The sequence below is a fragment of the Danio rerio genome, chromosome 10, assembly GCF_049306965.1.
Source record: "Danio rerio strain Tuebingen ecotype United States chromosome 10, GRCz12tu, whole genome shotgun sequence".
Classification (NCBI taxonomy): domain Eukaryota; kingdom Metazoa; phylum Chordata; class Actinopteri; order Cypriniformes; family Danionidae; genus Danio; species Danio rerio.
Genome location: NC_133185.1, coordinates 39,698,134 through 39,723,537, shown reverse-complemented (window position 1 = coordinate 39,723,537; position 25,404 = coordinate 39,698,134). Strand labels below are relative to the sequence as shown.

Here is a 25,404-nt window from a genome sequence, read left to right as displayed (position 1 = left end):
TAACAGTGCCATGGAAGCATTACAATAGGGTTTGAGGAAAATATTGAGCACATCAGAAAGGCTAAATACCTGCAAGGTTGTCGATCTCTTTCTCCTGCAGCAGACTGACGGCATCATCGTCTCCCTCCAGCATCAGCTCCGTCTCTGGATTCTGACTGACTACTGAATGACTGCGGAACGACTTCTTTGACTTCATGCCCTCTTCTTCCTCAGGGCCTGCACATGACAAATATATGTTATTTATATTTGAAAAAAATTATGTATAAATGAATAAATAAATTGTACCACTTTGGTACTATTTACAATAAAATAAAATAATATAAAATATCATTAAAAATATACAATACGTAGTGTGGTTATTATTATAAATTAGTATTACAAATATTTTTGAAAGAGGTTCACTGAGCCATTTTATTTGATTCAAAGAACAGCAAAAAATTATGTATATATTATTATTATTATCACAAAAAATAAAAATGATTAAAATTATGAAATTGATATATATTAATGTAACACACACACACACACACACACACACACACACACACACACACACACAGGTAAAGTCAGAATTATTGCCCACTTTGAATTTATTTTATCTTTTTTAAATATTTCCCAAATGATGTTTAACAGAGCAAGGAAATTTTCACAGTATGTTTGATAATATTTTTTTCTTATTTGTTTTATTTTAGCTAGAATAAAAGCAGTTTTTAATTTTAAAAAAAACATTTTAAGGTCAATATTATCAGCCCCTTTAAGCTATTTTTTTTTCGATAGTTGACAGAACAAACCATCGTTATACAATAACTTGCCTAATTACCCTAACCTGCCTAGTTAACCTAATTAACCCAGGTAAGCCTTTAAATGTCACTTTAAGCTGTATAGAAGTGTCTTGAAAAAAACCTAGTCAAATATTATTTACTCTCATCATGGCAAAGATTAAAGAAATCAGTCATTATAAATGAGTTATTAAAACTATTATTCTCTCTGTTAAACAAAAATTGGGGAAAAATAAACAGGGGAGCTAATAATTCAGGAAGGGTAATAATTCTGACGTCAACTGTGTATATATACACATTACAGCAGTAAAATTGTGAAATATTTGACTATTTAAACTAACCATTTTTTGTATTAATATATTTTAAAATTTTATTTATTGTTGTGATTTCAAAGATGAATTTTTAGCATCATTGCTCCAGTCATATGATCCTTCGGAAATCATTTAAAAAACTTTTATCATTATCATTATTACTATTATTATTACTTTCATCAATACTGTGCAGTTGAGTAAGTTTTTCAGGATTCATTCATGATTAGAAAGCATTTTTTCTGAAACAAAAAGCTTTTGTAATATAATACACTTGCTTAAAATTGATGACCAAGACATTTATAATGTCACAAAGATTTCTTTTTCAGATAAATGCTGTTCTTCTGAACTTTCCAATCATCAAAGAAAGCTGAAAAATTAACTGGAAGTTTATATCACCAACACAACATTGATTTAGTTTAGTCCTTATCAATAATTACAAATTTGTTCTTGTGCTATACTTTGTTTTTCATTTGTTTTGTTTTATTTAAATTTTTTTTTACCCAATGTCTATTATATGCTTAAGAAACCAAAATGTCCTAATGTTTTACTTGATTGCCTTCTTACTTAAAATTTTTTTTGTTGCATAAATATCAACATATAAACTTATTTTCCATGTAAACCATGTGGATGTTTCATTAAAAAAAAAAAAAAAAACTATTATGCCCCTTTTTACAACATCTCTGATGTCCCTAGAGTGTGTATGTAAAGTTTCAGCCCAAAATAATACACAAATTACATGTTATAACTCTTTGAAACTGATGCCTTATGGTTTTGATCCTAATTGTGCCATTTGTGCTCTTTTCAATAGAGGGCGGAGCTACAAATGCCTGTGTGTCAGCAAAGTGGCAGATTCAAAAACAAGACTAATGTTATATGTTAATGAAGGAAGGATCATCACTAATGGGAGGGGCTTTCCCCCTCTAATGACAAAGGGAAAAAGTCAATGAAAGTGTTTCTGCAGACTGTTTTTATCAAGTGTGATTATAATAAATAAAATAATTCATTTTGACCATTGTTGCCACACAACTGTTTAAATCCCTTATAAATGTCATTTTTGCATAATAGGTCCCCTTTAAACAATATGAACATTCACAATGTTGACAAGCATCCCTTTAAAATAATGCCTCTGATAATAAACACATTTGATCACTGTGAATGAAATGTTTGTTGTGTCTGACCGTATTCTTCAAGGGATTTGAGAGTCACGTCTGTGTGGGTGGAGCCAAAGGCATTGCGGACGAATCTCCGCCTCCTGCGCAAGTCGTCCTCCCAGTAATCCAAACGCCAGAAATCATGCAACTGACTGAACAGAGAGAGACCAAAGGAGATGAGTGGCCAGAAAAGAACAGGGAGAATCATTACAGCAAATGTGTATTGCAGAAATCAGTGAAATGATGCACCTCTGTGACATGGTTCCCCACGCGCCATGCTTATTTGTCAGAATGTTGAGGATCTTCTGTTTCAGCTGGTTTGCAGTGACGTGATCTCTGTGTTTGGCTGCACTGATCAGGTGATCACACATCTTCTCCTCTTCCCTCCTGTCAGCAGCGTACTGGGCACAATTGGACTACAACAGAAGAGCAAATAAAAAAATGTTGGTATGCATGATGTACAGTTGAAGTCAGAATTATTAGTCTTTCTGAATTATTAGCCCCACTGTATATTTTCCCCCAATTTCTGTTTAACAGAGAGAAGACTTTATTCAACACATTTCTAATCATAATAGTTTTAATAACTCATTTTTAATACTGATTTATTTTATCTTTGCCATGATAACAGTACATAATATTTGACTAGATATTTTTTAAAGATATTACTATTCATTTAAAGTGACATTTAAAGGCTTAACTAGGTTAATTAGGCAAGTTGGAGTAATTAGGCAAATCATTGTATAACAGTGGTTTGTTCTGTAGATGGTTAAAAAAACATAGCCTAAAGGGGCTAATAATTTTAAGTATTAAAAAATAGAAAACAGTTTTTATTCTAGCCGAAATAAAACAAATAAGACTTTCTCTAGAAGAAAAAATCCTATAGGAAATACTGTGAAAAAAACCCTTGCTCAGAACAAATCTGAACACATCACTAAAATGCTAATTATCATAGCCAGATGAAGTATTTAAAGGCACAGTGTTTCATTTTGGCCACTAGAGGGTGCGTATTCTCAACAAACAATGGTGTAGTTTGATGAGTGTAGAATCATGGGATTTGTGGTCTACATCAGTGGTCCTCAACCACCAGGCTGTGGACTGGTACCCAGGGTGTCCGCAGGGTCTTAAAAACTAATAAAAGTTGATAAATCAGTTATGAGAAAATTAGGGCCCTTAAAAATTATTTAAAAAGTCTCAATCCCGTTTTTACGAGGTCTTAAATTTTGTTCAAGCGTTGTCCAAAGTGTTTGACTCCAAAAAAGCATAAATATATTTATTTTCCTCGATTGGTTTGATGTCTGACTGGGTGATGTCATATTATTTGTGACAAATGCAGGAAGGTGATGAGATGCTCTCCACATGTAGCGTAACCAAATAGAGCAGGGCTATACAATTGGCGGCCCGCAAGGCAATTTGTTCCGGTCCTCCAAATAGTGTGACCAAGACATCAAAAATAAATTTAGTTCAGTCGAGAAAAAAAAAAAAAAAAAAAAAAAAAAAAAAAAAAATATATATATATATATATATATATATATATATATATATATATATATATATAAAATCAAAGGGGGCCTAATAATTCTGACTTTAACTGTATCTATAGGAAAAGTCTGATTTTAATTTGTTGTGATAAATTCACACTTATGAGGAATAAAAATTTCAAACCTGACTCTGTAAATGAACACTTCTCAAAGACACACAAACAGAAAAGACATCAGCACGAGCTCAGCCAAAAGGAGTTTTTAAAATATAGGCAAAAACCCAATATTGCGCATCTCTACTATGTTAAACTAGGTCCAAATAAAAGAGAAAAAGGTGAAGAAGTTCTTTTCATTTCTGAATTAGCAGAAATTAAAAGAACAAGACAATGTCGCCTGACAGCAAGAACGTCGCTGGTTCGAGTCCTGGCTGGGTCAGTTGGCATTTCTGTGTGGCGTTTGCATGTTCTCCCTGTGTTCTGGTGAGTTTCCTTAGCTGTAGTGTATGTTTGTGTGTATGAGTGTATTTAGATGTTTCCCAGTACTGGGTTGCAGCTAGAAGGGCATCCGTTGTGCAAAACATATGCTGGATAAGTTGGCGGTTCATTCCGCTGTGGTGACCCTTGATGAATAAAGGGACTAAGGTGAAGGAACACGAATAAATGAATGATTTCTAATTCTAATTATTCCAATATATAGACAAATTCAATAACCTCATTAATGGCCAAAACACACAAACAGAAATGTTATCAGCACCAGCACAGCCAAAAGGAGTTTGAAAATATAGGCAAAACCCCAATATTGTGCATCATTACTATGTTTAACAAGGTCTAAATAAACTAAAAAAATTTAAGTGGGAAAAAAATCAAAACTCTAGTACAGTAAACTCATGACAATGATCTACACACCTCAAATTCAGCATGTTTGTGGACATCTTCAGCTCTCTGCCTGTTGAGGATAAACTCTGCCTCATTGGCAACACGGACAATGTGATCCTTCATGGCATGACACAGAAGCCTGAAATAGATGAAAACAACACTGATAGATTTGAATTCTGAAAGTCAGACCACTATAAAGATACAACCAACACTAGCTCATTCTGAAAACGTAGTCCCGTGGACGTTAAAAGTTATTAAAAAGTTTATTAAAGTTATCATGCTTAGAGAAAACGTGCCTTGGGAAGCATCAGGCCTTCTTTTGAACACAAAAGAAGGTATTATGAAGAATGCTTGAAATTGGTTAATCATTAGCTGCGTCCCAAATGGCACACTATACACCATGCACTCATGCACTATGTACTTATGCACTTATACACTCAACAGGATAGTATATGTAGGTAGTACCATCCCAAATGGCACACTAATGTTTTTTTACTTAGCGGAAATTCAAACCGTTTCCCTGATGACGTTTGACAGTTGCCAAATCAGTGAAGTAAACGACCGAATTATCAAATAATACCTGCCGTGAGTATAACCGCATTCACCATCGGGAGGCGCTATAATCACTCTCGTAGAAGAATTTTGCTTTCACCATCCAAAATAAATAAAGTTATTCAACATGTGCATCCGATAGCTCCGCCCCTTCCGCTACGTAAGCAAACCAGCGGTCGTTGAGTGCATGAAGAGTCCATCATTCCACACTTCGTTTTACCGGCTGAATGAGGGCATCATCCGAGTAATTAAAGTGCACTTATTATTTTGAGAGTTTTCAGTGTGAACACAGTACTTAATAGAAAAATTCAATAAGCTCATTAATAGTGTAAACTACAGGATATAGAGGGAGAAAGTGCAGTTGATTCTGTAAAAGAATCACACGTCTTTTGTTTTTGTTCTTTTAAGAAAATCGTCTAAATATTCATGGCTTGGAACAAGTTTGTGCTGTTAGTTTTACGTTTACTACATGCTTCATGTTCACTAAAAACGATGAATATACTAAGTCATTATTTATCATTATTTTTAACATGATTCACTTCAAATTACGCACTTACCGTCCTTCATTAATAAGCTCGATGAATGCAAGTCCTGCATTCTTTTGTATGGAGTTCTGCCACTCCTGAAAGCACACAAAACAACCATTACGAAGATAAACAAAACATTTTACTGCAAATATAACCCAGAATGCACCTCTGTGAAGTGTCACATGCTAGAATGCTTATTTCAATGACAATAAAGATGATATCTGCATGTTTTTTACAGTGCGGCGCCTGATGTGGTCACGGATGATCTTTCCTGATTGGCTGTTTGCCACATGAATACGAGTGATTATTGAGAAAGAGAGGCTGAATGCACTTAGCGTCGGCTGCAGATGCTTCTAGAAGGACACATCACAGGCAGCTCCCATTACCTTCTGCTTCCTGCCAATCAATATTTAGGGTACGGTTTCGTCCCCTGAGCCACTAATGGAGGCCTGCAGCTTCAGTAATACTATATGTGCTGATGGAGGGATGATGGGAAGTGGAGGAGGAGGACAAACACTGGGACGGGCTATTGCTACACACCCCAATATCCCAATCCCAACTCTGAAGTTAGAGGAAGCCAAGCCTGCTCTGATGATGCCATGTGAAATTTAGATCTTCCTTATGTTTTCTACTGTAAGATAACTGACATCCAGAGGTGAATGTGTGATACAAATGATAGATGGTAAGAAAAGTTGCATTTCTCTTCATGTGGATTGATGGAAAGCACATTATGAAGAACAGTAGTGATTGGTCATGGAGCATCTTAAAGGTAAGTGTAACATTCTGTGGCTTTAAAAATCTGTAAATAACTTAAAGGGATGGTTCACCCAAAAATGAAAATTCTGTCATCATTTACTTGTTTCAAACCTTTAGGAACTTCTTTCTTCTTTTAAACACAAAAGAAGATATTTTCTAAAATGTTGGACATTTATTGGCTTACGTAGTATTTGTTTTTTCCCTACTATGGAAGTCAATCGTTACCGGTTTTCAGCATTCTTTAAAATATCTTTTTTTGTATTCAACGGTATAAAAAAACTCATAAAGGTTTCAAACCCCTTAAGGGTGAGTACATTTTCAATTTTGGGTGAACTATCCATTTAGGAACATGATTATATTAACATTAAGCAACTAGAATGCTTTCAGAATGTTAATATAAGACATTTTAAATGATCATCAGTGCGTGGTGCTAGAAAAGGTCCTGGCCTTGATTCTCAAGGATTGCATGAACTATTAAAATATACAACTGTACAAGCCTTCTTGGGTAAAAAAACATCTGCTAAATGTAAACATGTAAGTTAAATAGTCAAATGTAAGCAGTGATTCTTCAATATCTAACAAGGCTACTAAAGTTAACTAAAACTAAAGCTGTTAAAAACACAACATAAACATAATCATAACCACCATGCTATTTTTTATGAGTTTCAGAAGCTAACCCCATATTAAATACTGATAAATGAAATTTGGAAGCTGTTTTTGAGGTAGAGATTGGATTGATTTATGGATCTTTATATATATTCCCTTAGCAGTTTGAATGAAAAATTAAAAGGTAAGAAATTGTTATTCATTTTTCTGGCAGCTAGCAAAAAAAATAAAAAATAAAAATAAATAAATAAATAAACAAAAATAAATGCTAAATAATAATTGTTTAAAATTCACCCTTGGTTGAAGAATGGATTGCGAGGGTACACTATAAATGTGATGGAAAAGCTTTTCTTATATTTTTATTAAACACAGGTACAGAGATTTTTTTTCCCCCCTAAGTTGTTGTAAACGTGCAGATATTTAGTTAAAGCAAAAATTAGAAAGTATGATAATTATATAATTAAAAACATAAACAAAAACAACAGTCACCCAATAAATCAAAATTAAAAATAAATTAAAACAAATTAAACAAATTAAAAATAAATCATTTAAACTCCAATGAAAAATAATTCAATGATCAAAATTACAATAATTATTCGATGACAGTACAATTAGATCGATATCCATCCACTCTGTTTTACAGCATATTGTAGGGTGGGTCTGAAATCAGATCCTGTTGAGGTCGAGCACAAACACTAGTTCCAATTATTGGCTGAGATTATTAAAATGTTGACCTTTTTAAATATTTTAAGTGGTTTCAGTCTAGTTTCATTCAAGTATATTTCATTTTGACCTTACGAAGCCTGAAATCTGAATGTGATGCTGAAAAATAACACTGAATGTTTGTTTGATGAGAAAATAAAATGCGTTCATGAATGCATAGAGAATAAAAAGTAAGAAATCTTACCTGTGAGCACAACAGCATCACAAGCTCCACTACTGACGTACTGGACTTCATACAAACTAAACCTGCGGCAGTGCATTGACAGAAAACAGATTTTAGCATGTGCATAAAACTCAGTGGGCTCCGAAAGACTGATAAAATGTGCAGAAAGGACACAAAAACACCCCCCCTTTTACTTGGCATCAGAGCCAAAATGTTCAGTGTATTACAAGTTTTAACATCCCCCTGAGACCAAAATTAAATTTTATTATCGATATATTAGCCTTAAAGGAACACTGAGTTTGGCGGGCACACTTTTAGCTTAGCTTAGCATAGATCAGTGAATCGGATTAGACCATTAGCGTCTTGTTAAGAAAAAAATTTTTTTTAATAATTTTCCTATTTATAGCTTGACTTTTCCGCAGTTAAATCGTGTACCAATACTGATGGAAAATGAAAATGAGTAATACTGCATGGCACAGCAGCAAAGTTCTTTGATTATTATGCCACAATCAGAGAACAGTACCTAAACATATCTGCCTATAAAATACAACTTTTCATGTTCCGTCAATCTTAGTACATGTAATTACAGAAGAGACTAGCTTTAAACAGGAAAAGAGGACAATCTCTTTTGTCGAGATGCTAATGGTCTAATCCAATTCAATGACTTATGCTAAGCTAAGCTAAAAGTGTTCCTGCCAGACCCGGAGACAGGCAGAATGGGTTTAAAAATCAAGTGTATAACTCTAGGGGAGTTGAAATTTGATCATCAAACTTTCTGACCAATCAAATGCTCTTAAGTAGCCCCACTACCCTACAAAACGTCACTTATTCATGGCAATAATATAAGAAATCTTAATAAATCCCTGCATTACCAATTTCAACAGATATTACATCACATGTTCAACAAAGCTGCGCATTTCAATGAACTTCAGAGGACCTTTATTTACAGTATAACTGAATTTGAAATCATTGATATTCAGACTTTTGGACCCCACTGTACATGAATATAACCGTTTACACACTTTAAAGTTATAAATCTCCAGTTTACACAGTTCTGAAGAATCAAACAACAAAAAAACAGACAAACATTAAACTGTGAGGAGGTCAAGACAAGGTGAGAGCACAGACATTAAAGCCTGACAGGACAACAAAACAGACGAGGATTCAGTCAAGGGGAGAGGAAAGAAATATATCGAGACAAGAGACAGTGGCGGAACAAGAAGCAGAAGTGAATCTAGATCTGGATTGTCAGATTTAGCTCTTTTGATTTGTTTTTTAAGGGGGCAACATTGGGTGACACTTTAAAATAATGATTTATTAGTTCATATATTTACTAACATGAACAAACTACGAACAATACATTTATTACAATTTTTATTCACCTTATTGTTGGTAAAAATAAAGGTTTTAATTTTTAGTTCATGTTACCTCACTGTGAATTTAATTTAATTTTAATGTTAACAGGCACTTTGGATTATAATAATGTATTAGAAAATACTGAACTGTGATTAATAAATGCTCATACTGTAGGTTTCATTTACACTGTATGGTTAAAGTGACTCAATTCCAATTTTTTCTCCCATGTGGCACAGATCGGATTTAGCCCATCTATATGTAAGCAGGAAAAAAAAATCACATTGATTCCGATTTACTCAAATCAGATTCAGGCCTTGTTCATATGTGGAAATGTATCCGATATGAATCGGATCTGGGCCCTCATGTCTGCAGTGTAAGCAGGTAGATCGGATTTTCACCTGCCAATGCGAGACACACGTCATTAACAACCATAGTGAATGACACCAAGTCTGACGCTTTAATTTCAGAACAGACTTGGGCAGAGTCACAAACCTTAATTCTCATACACGAGGACTAAATATGCTTTTATATGGTCATGTTGCACAAGTGTTTAAGCATGTTAAGGAGAGCGTGAGAGAGCGCAACATCCGCCACATAACACTAACCAATATAAACTAATATAAAACTATTGCATGTCACGTGCATAAATCCCACCATGGACATTACTTTAAAAAGCCTACTGGATTAAAAAGGCCTAGATTACAAGAAGATGGCCAAATGAGAACTTTTCAGTCATAAACTATAGTAAAACAACTTGTCAAAAAGAATTTTTAAAAATGAAACCCTGCAAACAAATTAAATACAGGAACGGAGAAACGAGTGCTCTCTTATTATCAGCTGTCAGTCAGCGCTTGCTCTTTTTTTCCTCCTCATTGCGTCTTTGACAAGTGCAGTGTAAATGCAGACAATCGGATACGAGTCACTTTTAAAAGATAATGTAAGTTGGTCCACAGAAAAAAAAAGAGAATTGGATACAGTCACAAAATCGGAATTGACCATCAAGATCCGCAGTGTAAATGGAGCATTAGTTCATGTTAGCAAAAACATTAACTAATAGAACATTACTTTAAAGAGTTCTAGTATAACGCATGAGCTCAACAGTAAAGATCTCCCTGTGTGAAGCCAGCTGATGCTCAGCTCAAACATTTTTTTTATTTAATAAAGATTTTTATTCAATTAAACTCTTGTAATAATTAGAAGTTACTACAGAAAAGTTTTTAAAGCAACAGAAATATTTTTTATTTACTTTATTTAAATAAATAAGATTTTACTACTACTTTTTACTACTCTTAATAATAATAATAATAACAATAATAATAATAATAATACATTACTGCAATATATGTATTTATAATCTAACAAGAAAACATTTTTAATTGCATAATAATTAAACTTATACTATTACTCACAAAATGCAAGTATTATAATTCTAAATTATCACAATTATGTCTCGATCGCCAGCGGTGTTATCAACGCTGAAAATTCATGCTGATATGCCTGCAGAACTACAACTCCCAGAACTCTTTGCATCCCATCAACTCCTGCACAGCTGACAATAATCTGGACACTCAAACACAGATACAGCTGCAGCTCATTTTCACTAATTACATGGATTATATATACACTTCACTTTCTCCTTTACTTAGCTTAGGCTGCGTCCAAAATTGCCTACTACCCAGAAGGTACTGCATTTGAATTTAAACGTATGGTACGACTGTTAGAAAAGTATGTTCAATACACTATGAATGGAACTCGGACGTACTACATTCACCATTTTTTCATCATCACGTAATCTACCCGTGTCAGTTGCGTCAGTTTACTCAGTTCATTCTGCACTCCCTGAGTTCTCTCGCCGTCTATCCGATGGGCACTTCAAAATTTCGCCGGAAGTAGTAGGTCGAGGTACTTCTCACAAACTGTTTTTCGAATTCTGTGACTTCGGACATACTACCCAGCTCACTTACTGTTTTTAACCTACTATACAGTATGCAAGTATGGGATTTCGGACGCAGCTTTTGTCTTGTTAACCTCTAACCATTACGAAGCATTTACCTTGCCTTGATTTTCCTTGCTGTGTTTCCAGACCCTTGCTTTTTATATAGATTTTTTAGTGTTAGCTGCCTGTATCGATCTCTTCATTTGTTACTTGACTTTTCTTTTGAATTGTCCTGTTTGATAACGTTTGCTCCAACCCAGGGTCATTCTGAAAACGTAGTCCTGCGGACGTTTCTGGAGACCACGAAATACATACGGGAGGTACATATTTTTGCAGTTTTTGTTTTCGCCAATCCGTTCGAGCCCGCCATGCTCTCGCGTGAACCAACCAGAGGCTGCTGTCGACCAACTGAATGATTGACTGGGCAATCGGCCAATTGACCGGCCCACCCTCCTCTTGCCCTAAACCTAACCAATTTTACTGATTGACCCTCCCACCCGCATACTTCCCTAAACCCAACCAACGGTTTACAAATGCAGTCCAGATAGAGAAAAGCCCTCGTCTATTTTTTACCACGTTTTCGGATTTTACCACATTCTCACCCTGTTATTCACTGTAACTGCTCTTCCTCGGACTCGAAACCAGTCATCGTCCTCATGGTCAAGTCCTCTTTGCGCCTCAAATCCGCCGAGATACACAACGAGGTAACATGACAAACTAGTTTTAGCGGAAAAGCCCTCTGCAGGGAGGTAAGTGGTTAGCCGGTAATCGTCAAAAGGAACGGCGTCATACCGCCCGGTAGCGTTCGCTTAAATAAATAAAATGCAGCCATACATACCACAGGCTACATAATTTGCGGTCTTCAGAAACGTCCTCAAGACTACGTTTTCTGAATGAACCTGTGTAGGTTTGCTTCTGTGTTTGACCATTGCCTGTCTGACCATTCTCTGTTTAAATAAAGACGCTTGATTTGGATCCCCACTCTGTTGTCAATATCCTGTTACAAATTAACTACTTTAAATAATTAAATGTATAAAAATGTTTCAAGCACAGTGCTAATAGTGCTAAAAATTATTATTTACACACGTAAATCACATGATTTGAAGAAAAGCAATGCTATTCTTTAGATTATAACCAAACTTTTTAATTACTTAAAGTAAAATCGTATAATTTTTATTATTATTACTGACAATTATTTTTATTAATATTAATGCATTAAGTTTTTTTTTTATTCTAAGAATTTTATAAAATTTTATCCAAAAATGCTAGTAATCTCTAACATTAAAAGATGTCCAATTAATATAATAATCTAATGATTAAAATAATTTTCCACTACACTCGTGTGGAAAAAAAAATCTTTAGTGTTGAGCCCAGTTGTTGTGTTTTTCCCCATCTATAGGCATCCCATAAAGCACAACCTTATTATTTGCCCTGAGCATGCACTTCTCCCTTTAGTTTCTTCACCTCCAGTAAATCCACAGTAAACATTACTGTTTTATTCTCATACCTGCTCTGGGTCCATGCAGTCGAGCAACAGTGTGTGTGTTTGTATGAGGCAGCCAGCAGACACACAGTGAGAAACTCCACAGAGACACCAGCTAGAGAGGAAAAGGAGCACAATACAGCACCTGTACCTTCAATGAGCAGCTCCTGCCCATGACTGCCCAGCAGCGTCCGCGACAGGAACGGCGCAAAGTCCACAAAGATCTCCCTCAGCAGTGGAGCCACTTTCTCCAGCGCCCGCTCCAGCTTAGTGGTGATACTGCAGATGAAGAAAGAAAGAGAAAGACAAACAAAAAGAGGGAGAAAACCAGGAGCAGTTAGTTTTAAAGTACTAGTTCAAGATCCTGCTGGTTAGTACTGTATGTGGCAAAAGTCTATGGCTTTACTGCTGAGTTAAAGGCAACCTACAGGGAGAAAATGCTTAACAAGAGCCGCTTTTCCACTGTCGGGCCAATGTGAGGCAGAGCTTACAAAGCGCTGAGGCCAAAATCATAGTGCGTTTCCACTGTCAGACCAGCAAACCTCAAAGAGCTGCTCTGTTAATATCATTATGAATATTTATTCATCCTCTAGTGGTATAGTTTCATGAGTTTCTTTCTTCTGTTAACACCAAAAATATTTGAAAGAATATTATAAACTGGTAGACAAAGATTTTAATACTAACGCTGTAAAAATATCCGTCAATTATCAGTTTTCCACATTTTTGGGATTCATGTCCTTTTTGTCCTCGTTTATTTGTGCTTTTGAATTGCATTATGTGACCTTGATCTTTCTTTTCAACAACGTTTAATTTTGATAAGTTTGAAAAAGTGACTTTTATTACAATTTTTAATAGTGATATATCATTTGGGTTGTTGTATATTACAGTACAAATACCTTGCAATAAGCTTCCAGTGCATTTTCTGTTATTTTAAAGACTTAAGTCTCTCTATATTATTTATTACACATTATATTGATTCAAACTACTTAAACATCGATAAAAATCACTTTGTAAATCTGTCAACAACAATAATCTGACAAACAAACTGGCATCAGGCATTATTTCGCACAAAAATGGAAAATATTTACAACAGAAAAATTAAATACACAAAAAATGCTACATTAGAGCTTTTTAATAAACATATTCAGAAAACTATTTGTAAATTCTTACATGTTGGCCTATTTTTGTTAAAATAAACAATTAGCACAATTTTTTTCCTTGTATGTATGCAATCTGAGGAGGTCTGGACACCTTTTCTCATCCAATTATACATTTATAATGATGTTATGATATTACAGAGCACCTGAACATAGTGCCATATATAATTATATAGGCATGTGATAGTTCCAGCCATAGTTCTTAGCCATATTGACCTGAAAAATTGCAACTTTTTCTGTTGGTCTTAGAACTACAATGAGACTACAGAAGAGTCAAGCTTTAAATAGGAAAACTATCAATTTTTGGGGGGGTTTTTTGCTTGTTTTTTTGAGTGCGATGCTAATAGTCTAATCCGATTCAAAGCTAAAAGTTCTCCAGCCAGATCCAGGAATTGATTGAATGGATTCAAAAAAAGGTAAAACACAACTATTTAACGGTAGTGAAATAAGTCCAAAAAAGTGGAGTTTTCCTTTAGGACGTGGAAGTGACAGTGGAAATGCATTAACACACACTCTCATTAAGCCCGACAGTGGAAACGTAGCTAATCACCCTGTTATATGCACACATCACCCTTGAGTGCCACTGCGATTAGCTACAAGCTGGCTTAAACCTGCGCTAGACTACAACCGCAGTGCCAGGGATGAACATGACACCAGACTAGGGTGAGACGTGAGAGATAAAGGACATCCAGTGTGGAGCAAACAAGGGATGACTTTATGGATGACAATGTTTCTGCTGAAACGGCGAGCTAGCGCTGTTGATTCTGTCATGTGTTTTGGGGGGTAAATTTTGCTGATGATTTAAAACATGCATGGGTCAAAGATGATTCTGGTTGTTTGAAAGTTGTGTATTTAATTATACATAAAAAGGGATTTCATATACGAGACCCTGGATTACAAAACCTTAAAAATGACGTTTACATCACCATCATGCTGAATAAATAAGCTTTCCACTGATTTGTACTTTACTTAGGATCAATGTTGGGGAAAATTATTTTTAAAAAGTAATGCATTACAATATTGAGTTACTCCCCTGAAAAGTAACTAGTTGAGTTACTTACTTTTTATGGTAAGTAATGCATTAAGTTACTTTTTAAGTTACATTGAGTTACATTGCCTGTGGCTTGATCTCTTTTCAGAACCAATGTTTTTCTTTTTTTAAACAGAGGCGCTCTGCATTTAACGACATACGGTATATCCTTCATTTACCTCTAAAAAACGAATTTAAAAAAAGATAGAATAATGTTACTTTATGAGAACGTCCTGACCCTATACATGCTGTAAATACAGATTAATGAAAGTTTTGTCTGTTCCCGCGGGGAGACCATTCTCTCATTCAGTGTGACTATACTAATATTAATTCAGCAAATTATTTTTTTAAGGCAAATTATTTAATCTAAAAAGTAACTCAAGACACATTAAAAAAAAAAATTACTATTACTTAATTTTTTAAAGCAAAGGGTTACTTAGAAAAGTAATATTATTACGTAACTTGTAATGCAACATTGCTTAGGATAGCACAATATTTGGCTGAGATACTATTTAAAAAACTATTAGAGTAATCATTTAAAAATCTGAATTCTGAGGGTTTAAAAAAAAGGTGCTTACCAATGCAGACCTCTAATCAAAGATTGAGTATTGATATATTTACATTATAAAATTTGCATGTAACATGATGTTTACTTATTTATATTATGGCAAAAAGCATTAGAATAATGACAATTTTGGCCCATACACTTTAGGCTACAGGTTTTGTGGTCCGGGGTCAAATATGTAGAAAGCATTTTAAATGCAAGTATCTTTTTATTGTCAAATAATAGTAAAAATTTATGTTAAAACATTCAATTCAATTCAATTCAATTCAATTCAATTCAATTCAATTCAACTCAATTAAATTCAATTCAAATCAATTCAATTCAATTCAATTCAGCTTTATTTGTATAGCGCTTTTACAATGTAGATTGTGTCAAAGCAGCTTCACATAAATGGTCATAGTAACTGGATTCATTCATATATTTTCCTTCGGCTTAGTCTCAAATTTATCAGGGGTTTCCCACAGCAGAATGAACCGCCAACTACATTACAACATGTTATACATAATATATTAATAAAATAGGAATTAATGTTCCCTTTAGCTTAAAAGGTATTTTAATGTAAACATAAAACAACATATTTCTCCACAAAATATGCGAGTTAAAACGCAATATATTTAAAAAAAATGAAATGTATTATTAATATAGTTTAAATACCAAGTGGTTTGAAGTCAAAAAGTATTGAGCTTTAAAATGACATTTAATGGCATTTCGTGGCTACGCTGCGGTCTTTATATAGAGTCTTTTAATATTTTACCAAACAAATCTTGATCTAAAAGTGCCTGACAAGGTTTTTTTTGGACTATTGTTACATTGGGTGGTTTTGATGCCTAAAAATCCCCTTTCATCGATGACCCACATAAATAAACTAAAATTAAACAAATCTGAAAGTAGATCTAGAAAAAAAAACAAAAAAAAAATAATACAGTGCCTATAGAGACTCATCATACCCCTTTGAAATAATTTCTTTATTTGTCATACAGCCTGCCTGAAATCAAATCACCAGCACCAGCTTTTGAAATGTTTTCGTAACCTTCTCCAACTTTATCCTGAATGTCTTTTGAAAGCTGGGTGTTGTGCGAGTAAATCTGAGGATATGATTTTCCATCGGCACTGTATATAAACAGTGGCTTGAAGCATTGTTTTTGGTCTCGTTTGTGTTTTGGACTGTCTAAATATGTGTAAAAGAGACAGAATCAAAATCTAGCAGAACCGTTACGAATGAAAGCAGCAGCGGCGGCGACCACCAGAATAGAGAGGAAAAAGAGACAGCAAAAAACCAAAAGAGGAATAAAAGAGAAAGAAGGGAAGGGAATGTAAAGGCAGCAGCACTGGGTAAAGGGGGGCCAGTTCAAGCTTCCTTGCCTAAGAAACTGTCCTGCATCTCTGGGGGCTGTTTGGAATCCTGTCAGCGAGCTAAAGGATTTGAGTTCAGGAGGCGTCAGCCTGGTTCGCAGTGGACACTGGTCCACTTCACAAAAGGCACTGCAATACAAATGGGCACAAACAGACAGTAATGACTGTACAGGCATTCACTGCAGCTCTCAGTGTCTATAGTGTGACGTGAACCCTTGCGTGTTGATCTGTGCCAAATCAAAGGATGATTGAGCCTCAAAGCCTCCGTGTCGAACATGCAAAGACACAAACATGAGCAAAACAATCAGTTCGGTCGCATTCAAATTACAACAGATGATGTTCCCATCCGTATTTGGCAGTAATGGATGTCAAACTATCAGTACCTGAAAATGCATCTTTTAAAGTCCTCTGTGTGAATGTGTGTGTGTGTGTGTGTCTGTGAGGGAGAGTCTGTATGTGTTTTAAGGGAATGTGTGTGGTGGGAACAAAAACATGTAAAGAGGAGACTATGGAAGGCCATTTCTGCCACTGAATTATTAAAAAAAAATGTAATCATGATTTTTTTATATTACAATTTTGTATTTCGCATATATATCGCATTTGCAAGTTATTAAAATATAAACCACAAGATATAAACTTGCATTTCCAAAAATAGCTTTTGTATACGGTTGAAGACAAAATTATAAGCAGTTTAATTATTATAAAATGTCCTAAGGTTTTTCTAATCCGTCAGTGGGATTGATCTGTGGGGCAGATGCACAATCTCTAACTGGATCCATTGTACAGTTGAAACCCCCTCTCATCAACTAATATCCTAAATGAGTGGATAAGGTCAAAAAGAGGTTCCTATAAAATTTCGGGATATAATTATAAGGGTCATAGACATTAATAAGATTCTGTTGATGAGATAATAAGGACCCTTTAACAATTCGTCACTTTTTTGAAATTTATGTAGGATAACTTTAAATAAAATGAGACTTCGAAATGTACAACTGATAATAGACCCATAGTTAAAGGCAGAATTATTCGCCCCCCTTTAAATTTTTTTTCTTTTGAAAATATTTTCCAAATGGTGTTTAACAGAGCAAGGAAATTTTCACAGTATGTCTGATAATATTTTGTCTTCTAAAGAAAGTCTTATTTGTTTTATTTAGGCAAGAATAATAGCAGTTTTTAATAATAAAAAAAACATTTTAAGGTCAAAATTATTAGCCCCTTTAAGCTATATTTTTAGCTATATTACAGAACAAACCATCGTTATACAATGACTTGTCTAATTACCCTAACCTGCCTAGTTAACCTAATTAACCCAGTTAAGCCTTTAAATGTCACTTTAAGCTGTATAGAAGTGTCTTGAAAAATATCTAGTCAAATATGATTTACTGTCATCATGGCGAAGATAAAATAATTATTAAAAATGAGTTATTGATACTATTATGTTTAGAAATGTGTTAAAAAAAATCTTCTCTCCGTTAAACAGAAATTGGAGAAAAAATTTACAGGGGGTCTAATAATTTTGACTTCAACTGTATATAACATGATCAAACTTTTGAGTTTAAGTTAAATAACAATACAAATGTATTTAAACTTTTTTTTTTTTACAAAATCATGTTGGACTAACTCGATTGCCTATAACTGTGTAAATTGTTTTAATAGATGGGGCTAAACAAATTTCAATTGAAATCCTGCCCTCAATTAAATTGAGCTGCTCCAATGAGTTATTTCTTTGAGTGTGGGGGAAAAAGTCAGAATAACTAGATGCCTACTAACAATTGCAACAACAAAAAAGTCATAATAAAAAGTCACAATTACTTTTTTCTTTAGTATTCCCAGGTAAAAACAAGCTTCCATAGGAGACAGAAAGCAAAGTGCAGAAACTAATGGATTATGAAAATGGTAGGAGGAAGTAAGGTGTCAAATAAAGGTTGAGTAAAGAAAGTGAGGTCAGAATGGATTTTAAGCATGTTGATAATTAAAGAAAAGTGATTGTGTATGTGTGTACCTCATGTTTTCCACTGTATCTTCAGGCATGGGCGCAACTGTCTGAACCGCGGGGAGGTTTTTACTTGTGGCACCGTTCACAAAGCTTGAGGAGGAGGAGGATGAAGAAGAGGCAGAGTCTGTGGCACCTGTGAGACAAAACAGATCAGACATTAGAACAGAAATCCAAAGTAAGAGCGCAAAAATAGGAAGCAATACCTCACAATTAAATTTAACTATGACCATACCTGTCAACATTGGGATGTAAAGGAATCAATTTTTGTTTTGATTAAAGTTACTATAGTTATTTAGTAAAGAGCAGCATTTTCATTTAATAACAGAGGTAAAACACAAGGGCATGCTTACATGTTATCATGTGCGTTTGTCTGTTTAACCCTTTAACTATTGCCATGTTCATAGGAACTAAATATTAGCTATTGATAATAATAGGGAAGGTGGCTCACCTGTTGTATTGATCATACTTTTAGGTGTTGCTGTAGCGGCAGCGAAGATGTTGGGTGTGCTTCCTGAAGAGGGCACTGCACCGCTGGTCGGGGTACCTACTGTATTCACTGCCAGGCTTCCTGGAGGAGGCTTCTTCACGGGCACCACCACACTCCTGTGAGAACACACACACACACACACATTTCCATGATTTATGGGGACATCCGATAGATGTAAGGATTTTTAAATTGTAGAGTTTGTGTTCTATGCTCTGATCTCGACCACCACAGGAAAAATTCTGCAGTTTTACATTTTTAAAATACTTCATTCTGTAGGATTTACCAAACAAATATCCTAAATACGTCCAATATTACTGCTATTGAAACAGTATATTTCTAGGTCCACACAATGTAATGAATACCAGGAACATGCATGCATGCACACAAACACACACACGCAAGGCTGCTCTCACACATACGCACGCATGCTCGCACACACAAATGCATTCATATTGCACAAACTGGAAATAACCAACAAGTTTATTTATGTTTCAAATTTTACTCGCAATTCTCAGCGCTTTATACAAATTATAAGGATTAAAGGAACAATATAAAATAATGATAACCAGTTTTTATTTCAGCGTTTTAGGCAACCTCAGGTGAGAAATAATGTGTATCAAATGTAATTTGTGATAACTGCCATTAGAACTTGAAATACTGGGATTTGAGTGCGAGTAGGGTTAATTGTGTTGTGTTTTGATTTGATGTTGAATGTATTAGTGGAGCTTGTTGTTGTTTTTTTACTTGACACTTGTGATGATGTTGAATGTAATTATGCGGTGAAGCAGAAGACAGATTTCCCCTTGTGGATAATACAGATAGAATAATAATAAAATAAAGTAATTACAAAATAAGTATATAATAATTAAAATGAACTAAACTAGTTTAAAGGGATTAAACAAGACTCAAACAGAGTGAAACTAATGATAAATAGTGCTTCAAGAGTTCGCTCCTAGCTGATGATTGATTACGGAGCGTGTTTGGCATGATTTCAAGGAAGAGAGCCCTGAACTCGTGAGATCCTCGAGCCTGGGGCTCCCCCCGTTGCAGGGTGAGAGGGAAGTCTGAGTTCAGGTAGGTCTCGAGAACTCCCCTGCTTGATAAATGCTGGAAGTAGATTAATGCTTTCAATTTAGATTTGTCGATTTACTTATGTTACATGTTTTTGGTCTGTGGGAGGAAACCGGAGAGCCCGGTTAAAACAAACACGCAAATGCGAGGAGAACATGCAAACTCCTGACAGAAACGCCAAACTGGCCAGGTAGTGTCCGAGCCGGTGACATTCTTGCTGTGCAACCGTGGTGCTAACCACTAGGCCTCCGTGCTGCCCTGACAAGAAAATGGGAGGAGTAGGGGTGGAAGGGGGGTTTCTTTAAGACGAAGATGGCTGAAGTAAGATACTCTTGTTATTTATAGTGGTTAAGGAGTCGTCTGATTGGTAAATCAGTGTTAGATAATGTGAACCAGGTGGTATCAATCATAAGCGCGTGCTCCTCTCGAAATTAGTTTATAATTAAACTTTACCTAAATTGACACAAGAGCGTTAAAGAAGATTTTATGCTCACCATAGCTACATTTATTTAATCGTTCATTAATTTTCCTTCAGCTTACTCCCTTTAATCATCTGGGGTTGCAACAGCGGAATGAACTGCCAACTTATGCAGCATACGTTTCACACAGCAGATGCCATTCCAGATGCAACCCAGTACTGGGAAACATCCATTCACTCTCATTTTCAAACATGCACTAGCTTATTCAATTCACCAATAGCGCATGTCTTTGGACTGTGGGGGAAACTGGAGCACCTGGAGGAAACCCATGCTAACACGGGGAGAACATGCAAACTCCACATAGAAATGCCAACTGACCCAGCCAAGACTCAAGCCAGCAACATTCTTGCTGTAAGGCAACAGTGCTAACCACTGAGCCACTGTGTCACCATTTATTTAATCAAAATATTGCAAAACAATACATGTATGTTACTTCGTTTTATGATTTAAAACTGCTGCTTTCTGTTTTCATTTATTAAAAATGTAATTTATTCCATTTCTATTTATCGTGTTTCAGCATTATTAATTCAGTCTTCATTCACACGATCATTCAGAAATCATTCTACTATGCTGATTAGATGCTCAACATGATTATTTTATTATTATTATTATTAATATTATTATTATTAATGCTGAAAACAGCAGGGTAATTTTTTGGGAAAACGATTTCTGAATACAATTAAAAATTAGTGGTGGGCCGTTATCGGCGTTAACGTGCTGCATTAACGCGAGACTCTTATCAGGCGATTTAAAAAATATCACCATTAATCTATTCTCAAAGTTGGGTTGGGAGCTGGGTCTATTCTACGCAAGCTATGGTGACTTTCACCTTGATATTTTAGCGCAGATGTATACCTGGCCAACTTGCACTCTAGGTGGAGAGAACGAGTATTCGAACCTGTGTGTATTCCTACTGTGAAATTACCACATTAGTTGTGACGTGCTAACATGGATGCAGTTCACTAGAGTGAATCTGATTAATGTTAGCTACACATCTAACTGTCAGGCTCCTGTAGAGTTTCTGCGTTTAGGTAAAACATATAAAAATAAGGTAGACCGGGTGCTTTTTAAAATGAATGATGGTGAAAGAAGGTCAAAGCGGTGAGCCGCCTGACAAAAAAATGACAGAAGGATGCCCTTCTGGATCTTTCACTTACTTCGAAGACACTACTGACTTTGCTCATATGTACATCTGTAATCTAATTATTTGCCTTAAAAGACAATAATATAATTAAGGTGTTTATGTGAAGTGCTTTCATGTAAGTTTCTTGTAATTTTGGGTGACTTTAACTGGAGTTTGGCAGTTTCACATTCACTCATGAACGTTTCATTCATGCCCCCGTGACAAACTGGTCTATTAGATTCAAATAAGGAGTGAAGACTGGTGATGGAATTGAATAACGCACTCCAAATGGAAAGACAAAAACTTCAGCATTTCGTCATGTGTGTGTGTTTGTGTGGTCCTTTACTGACAGCTGCGTGTGTGGATCTTGTCGGAAAATATGGCGAAAAGTCCTACATGATGGTAATAGTTTGATCAAGGTGTTTACTTCAGTAATGCCACTAATATCTATAAATACTCCACATGTCTTAATTCCATTTCTGTTTAGTTCAGTTATGACTGTAGTTGGTTTAAGGTCATTAAAAATCGCTGTTAGTAGCTTTTGTAGGCCTACAGTTCAAAATTCATGTTTAGCTGAATAAACAGTTAGTAAACACAAGTACACCTTATTGAACATCATTTATTTTCATTACCAATTATCATAGTAGAACAGCTTTGTCAAGCAGTTTGTGATGCATTTTGGAAACAGGAGATGAGCCCCCTGGTCTAATGTGCCACCTGGCTTGAGAAACCCGTTCTCAAAGACTTCCCTTTAGTCATTATTTTAGTAGCACACATATTCTGAATGCCTTCAGCAGAATTCAAATGAGACATTTTAATCAAGATTAATCTAGAATAATTCCAAGATTACAGTGAGATTAATCCAGATTAAAAAAAAATATTTATGCCAACCTATATCAAAAATATATTTATATTTAATTTATTTTTTATTATTAATAAAAATGTATGTATTTCTTACATTTTAATAATAATAATTATAACTATTTTAATAATTATAAATGAATAAGTTTTATAAATGAATCACTTCAATAATCATTAGGATGCTTTAATGACTAGAAAGTTCCAAAGAACAGCATTTATTTAAAAATAAACAGACTTTTCTGTCACTTTTGATTAATATAATGCTGTACAAAAAGCCTTACTTTTTTTTATTAAAACAAATCTTACAGACACCAACCTCATGAATGTTCCCTGTAACAATTCAGAGGGTGAAAAGGAGTGTGTGATGAAATATTCACCTGTCTTAATGAATTATTCACATTTAAGAAGCCCGTCAATGACGAACAGCATAATCTAATATATAATTTATTCACCGGTTACTCTTAATTGGAAAGAACAAAGGGGGATTGATGTTCAGAGGGGCTTTGGTTTGTACTGTAGAGTATTGGTGGACCCCACATTGAGTCTGAATTTCCCTAATGCTGCTGTAATGAGGGGCTCGACAAGGAGGAATGGAGTACATTAAAAACCAGGGGAAAATCTAGTGCTTGCGCTGCGTAATTCAGGTGTTCTTGACTTCATTTGTTCTCCGGAAGTCTTGACGGAGCACATGTAAGTGTAACTGCATCAAGTCATGAATGATTTATTGCTCCAGTCGCTCTTTTCAGAGATGCCGCCTCAGTAGGCAGAATTTTTTTTTAGGCTTCATAAAAGAACTCCTGAAGCACAAGATGTTGTAAAAGGCAGAAGGCAGAAGATATTTCAATCTGGACCAAATCCAAGACATCATCATCTATATGCTTCACTTAAAATATATATATATATATGTATATCCAGAATGCACTGCAACAGTCTTAGGGGGAAAAAATGTGTAAGACGTTTTAGTTTTTAAATGATTACGGTATGTGTAATTGTTGGAATATCAAGCCAATTCCATGCGTGTTCAATAAGAAAAGGTCTGGAGAGGGATTTCTTCAATGCCAAAAATATTAGTAATTTATTAGATACAAATGAATAATTTGATGACAGAGCTCTGGGTTACGTTACCCCAATGCAATACATGAATTACATTCAAGAGGTTTGCAACTAACATCCATTTCCCTGACTCCAGCATATTTACACAACTGATATTAACAGGTGGAGTTTTGGTGTAACGTCACTTATCAGTCATTCTGCAGTCTTTTGAGTCTTGCCCCCAGACATACTTCCTCTTTTCTGCAATCCTTTTTTGCATACCAGAACTGAACAATTAAGTGCATATTCAATATATTTCAAAACTTCTATAAGCATCACGCTCCTTGTGACATGTCTAGACTTTGTATTAGACAGCAGTCTGGAACAAGGGCCCCCGCACTAAATTTTTTCCTATTCTGCAATTTTCCTCATCAGCAGTTTCTTCTAAAAAGTATGCAGCACCGTAAAAAAAAAAAGTATGCCTGGTCAATATTTGGTATCATACAAAAGAAAAAGATTGATTAATCTGTTGTTAGTCTAAACATTTTTCGAATAAAAAATAAAGACAAAAAAGTAATAAAAAAATAAATTCCTTTTTTCCACATAATGTTTGTGATTATTTTATGAAATTTGAAATATTTTATATATGACGGACATGATTTTATATATAACATGATACACCAGTCTGGGTGTTACGCTTCTTTGGAGCTTCTCGGGTCCGTGTATCATCCGTTCATTTGATTATTCCTTTTATTACGGAAAACGAAACATCAGAAAAACGATGAATATTTCGTTTTTCTGTTTATTCTGTAGGCAGAAAAAACGGAAACTCATCTGTTATTCTGCTTATTAACTTAAAACGAAATATTAAAACAAACACAAAACCAAAACGAAATAATGAGTCAAAAAATGGTCCGTGTACGGTCCGTGTACGTTTTGTTAATTTGTTTTCCATTTTCAAACGGAATAAAGGAAATGGAGAAAACGGCCGTTTTTCCGTTTTTCTTTTGCTCACGAAAAAACGAGATTTTGGCTGGATTTTCGTTTTTTGGTTTAGGGCAGGAAAACGGATAAACGACTTTAAAATTCATTTTACAAATGTAGGCGGTGCTGAAACGCCCACTTTCCTCTAATTGGTCAACCAAATCTGCGCTCGTGACGTCACCCTCAAAATAAAAGCCTTACACGCAGGCTTTTAATTATTATTATTTAATTATATATTAACTAAGTTTACATATTCTATCATTTGAACCACACACAGCAGGCTTACATCCATTGCGTATGTATGAATTCAATAAAAAAGTAAATCAGCAGTATTCTTAGACATTTGTCATTAAAATAAGGTCATAGTTCACTGCCAAGCTTCTTGCTGCTGTGCACCTGATGCTGAGCAAAGAAAGCCATTTCCGAGCTGCACCTGGTTTACATGATTGTTTTAGAGCTATTGTAGGCCTAAATAATAGCCTACTCTGTATAAAATAATAATTTATTATTATTTTTATTATTATTATTTTTATTATTATTATCAATATTATTAGGCCTATTATTATTAGT

The 25,404-nt window shown here is 34.9% G+C and overlaps 1 protein-coding gene across 45 annotated transcripts in view; it reads right to left on the bottom strand.

The window, feature by feature from the left end:
- Window positions 1–25,404, bottom strand: part of nbeaa (neurobeachin a) — a 340,332-nt gene that overhangs the window by 29,872 nt on the left and 285,056 nt on the right. For 14 of the 45 annotated variants that reach the window (XM_073913943.1, XM_073913944.1, XM_073913945.1 and 11 more), the window contains 10 exons: window positions 19,246–19,400; window positions 18,804–18,930; window positions 16,811–16,930; window positions 12,848–12,975; window positions 7,943–8,004; window positions 5,704–5,768; window positions 4,625–4,733; window positions 2,491–2,657; window positions 2,269–2,393; window positions 70–216 (listed from right to left, as the gene is read on the bottom strand). In XM_073913943.1, coding sequence (XP_073770044.1) covers window positions 70–216; window positions 2,269–2,393; window positions 2,491–2,657; window positions 4,625–4,733; window positions 5,704–5,768; window positions 7,943–8,004; window positions 12,848–12,975; window positions 16,811–16,930; window positions 18,804–18,930; window positions 19,246–19,400 — 1,205 coding nt within the window. 45 annotated transcript variants of the gene reach the window in all.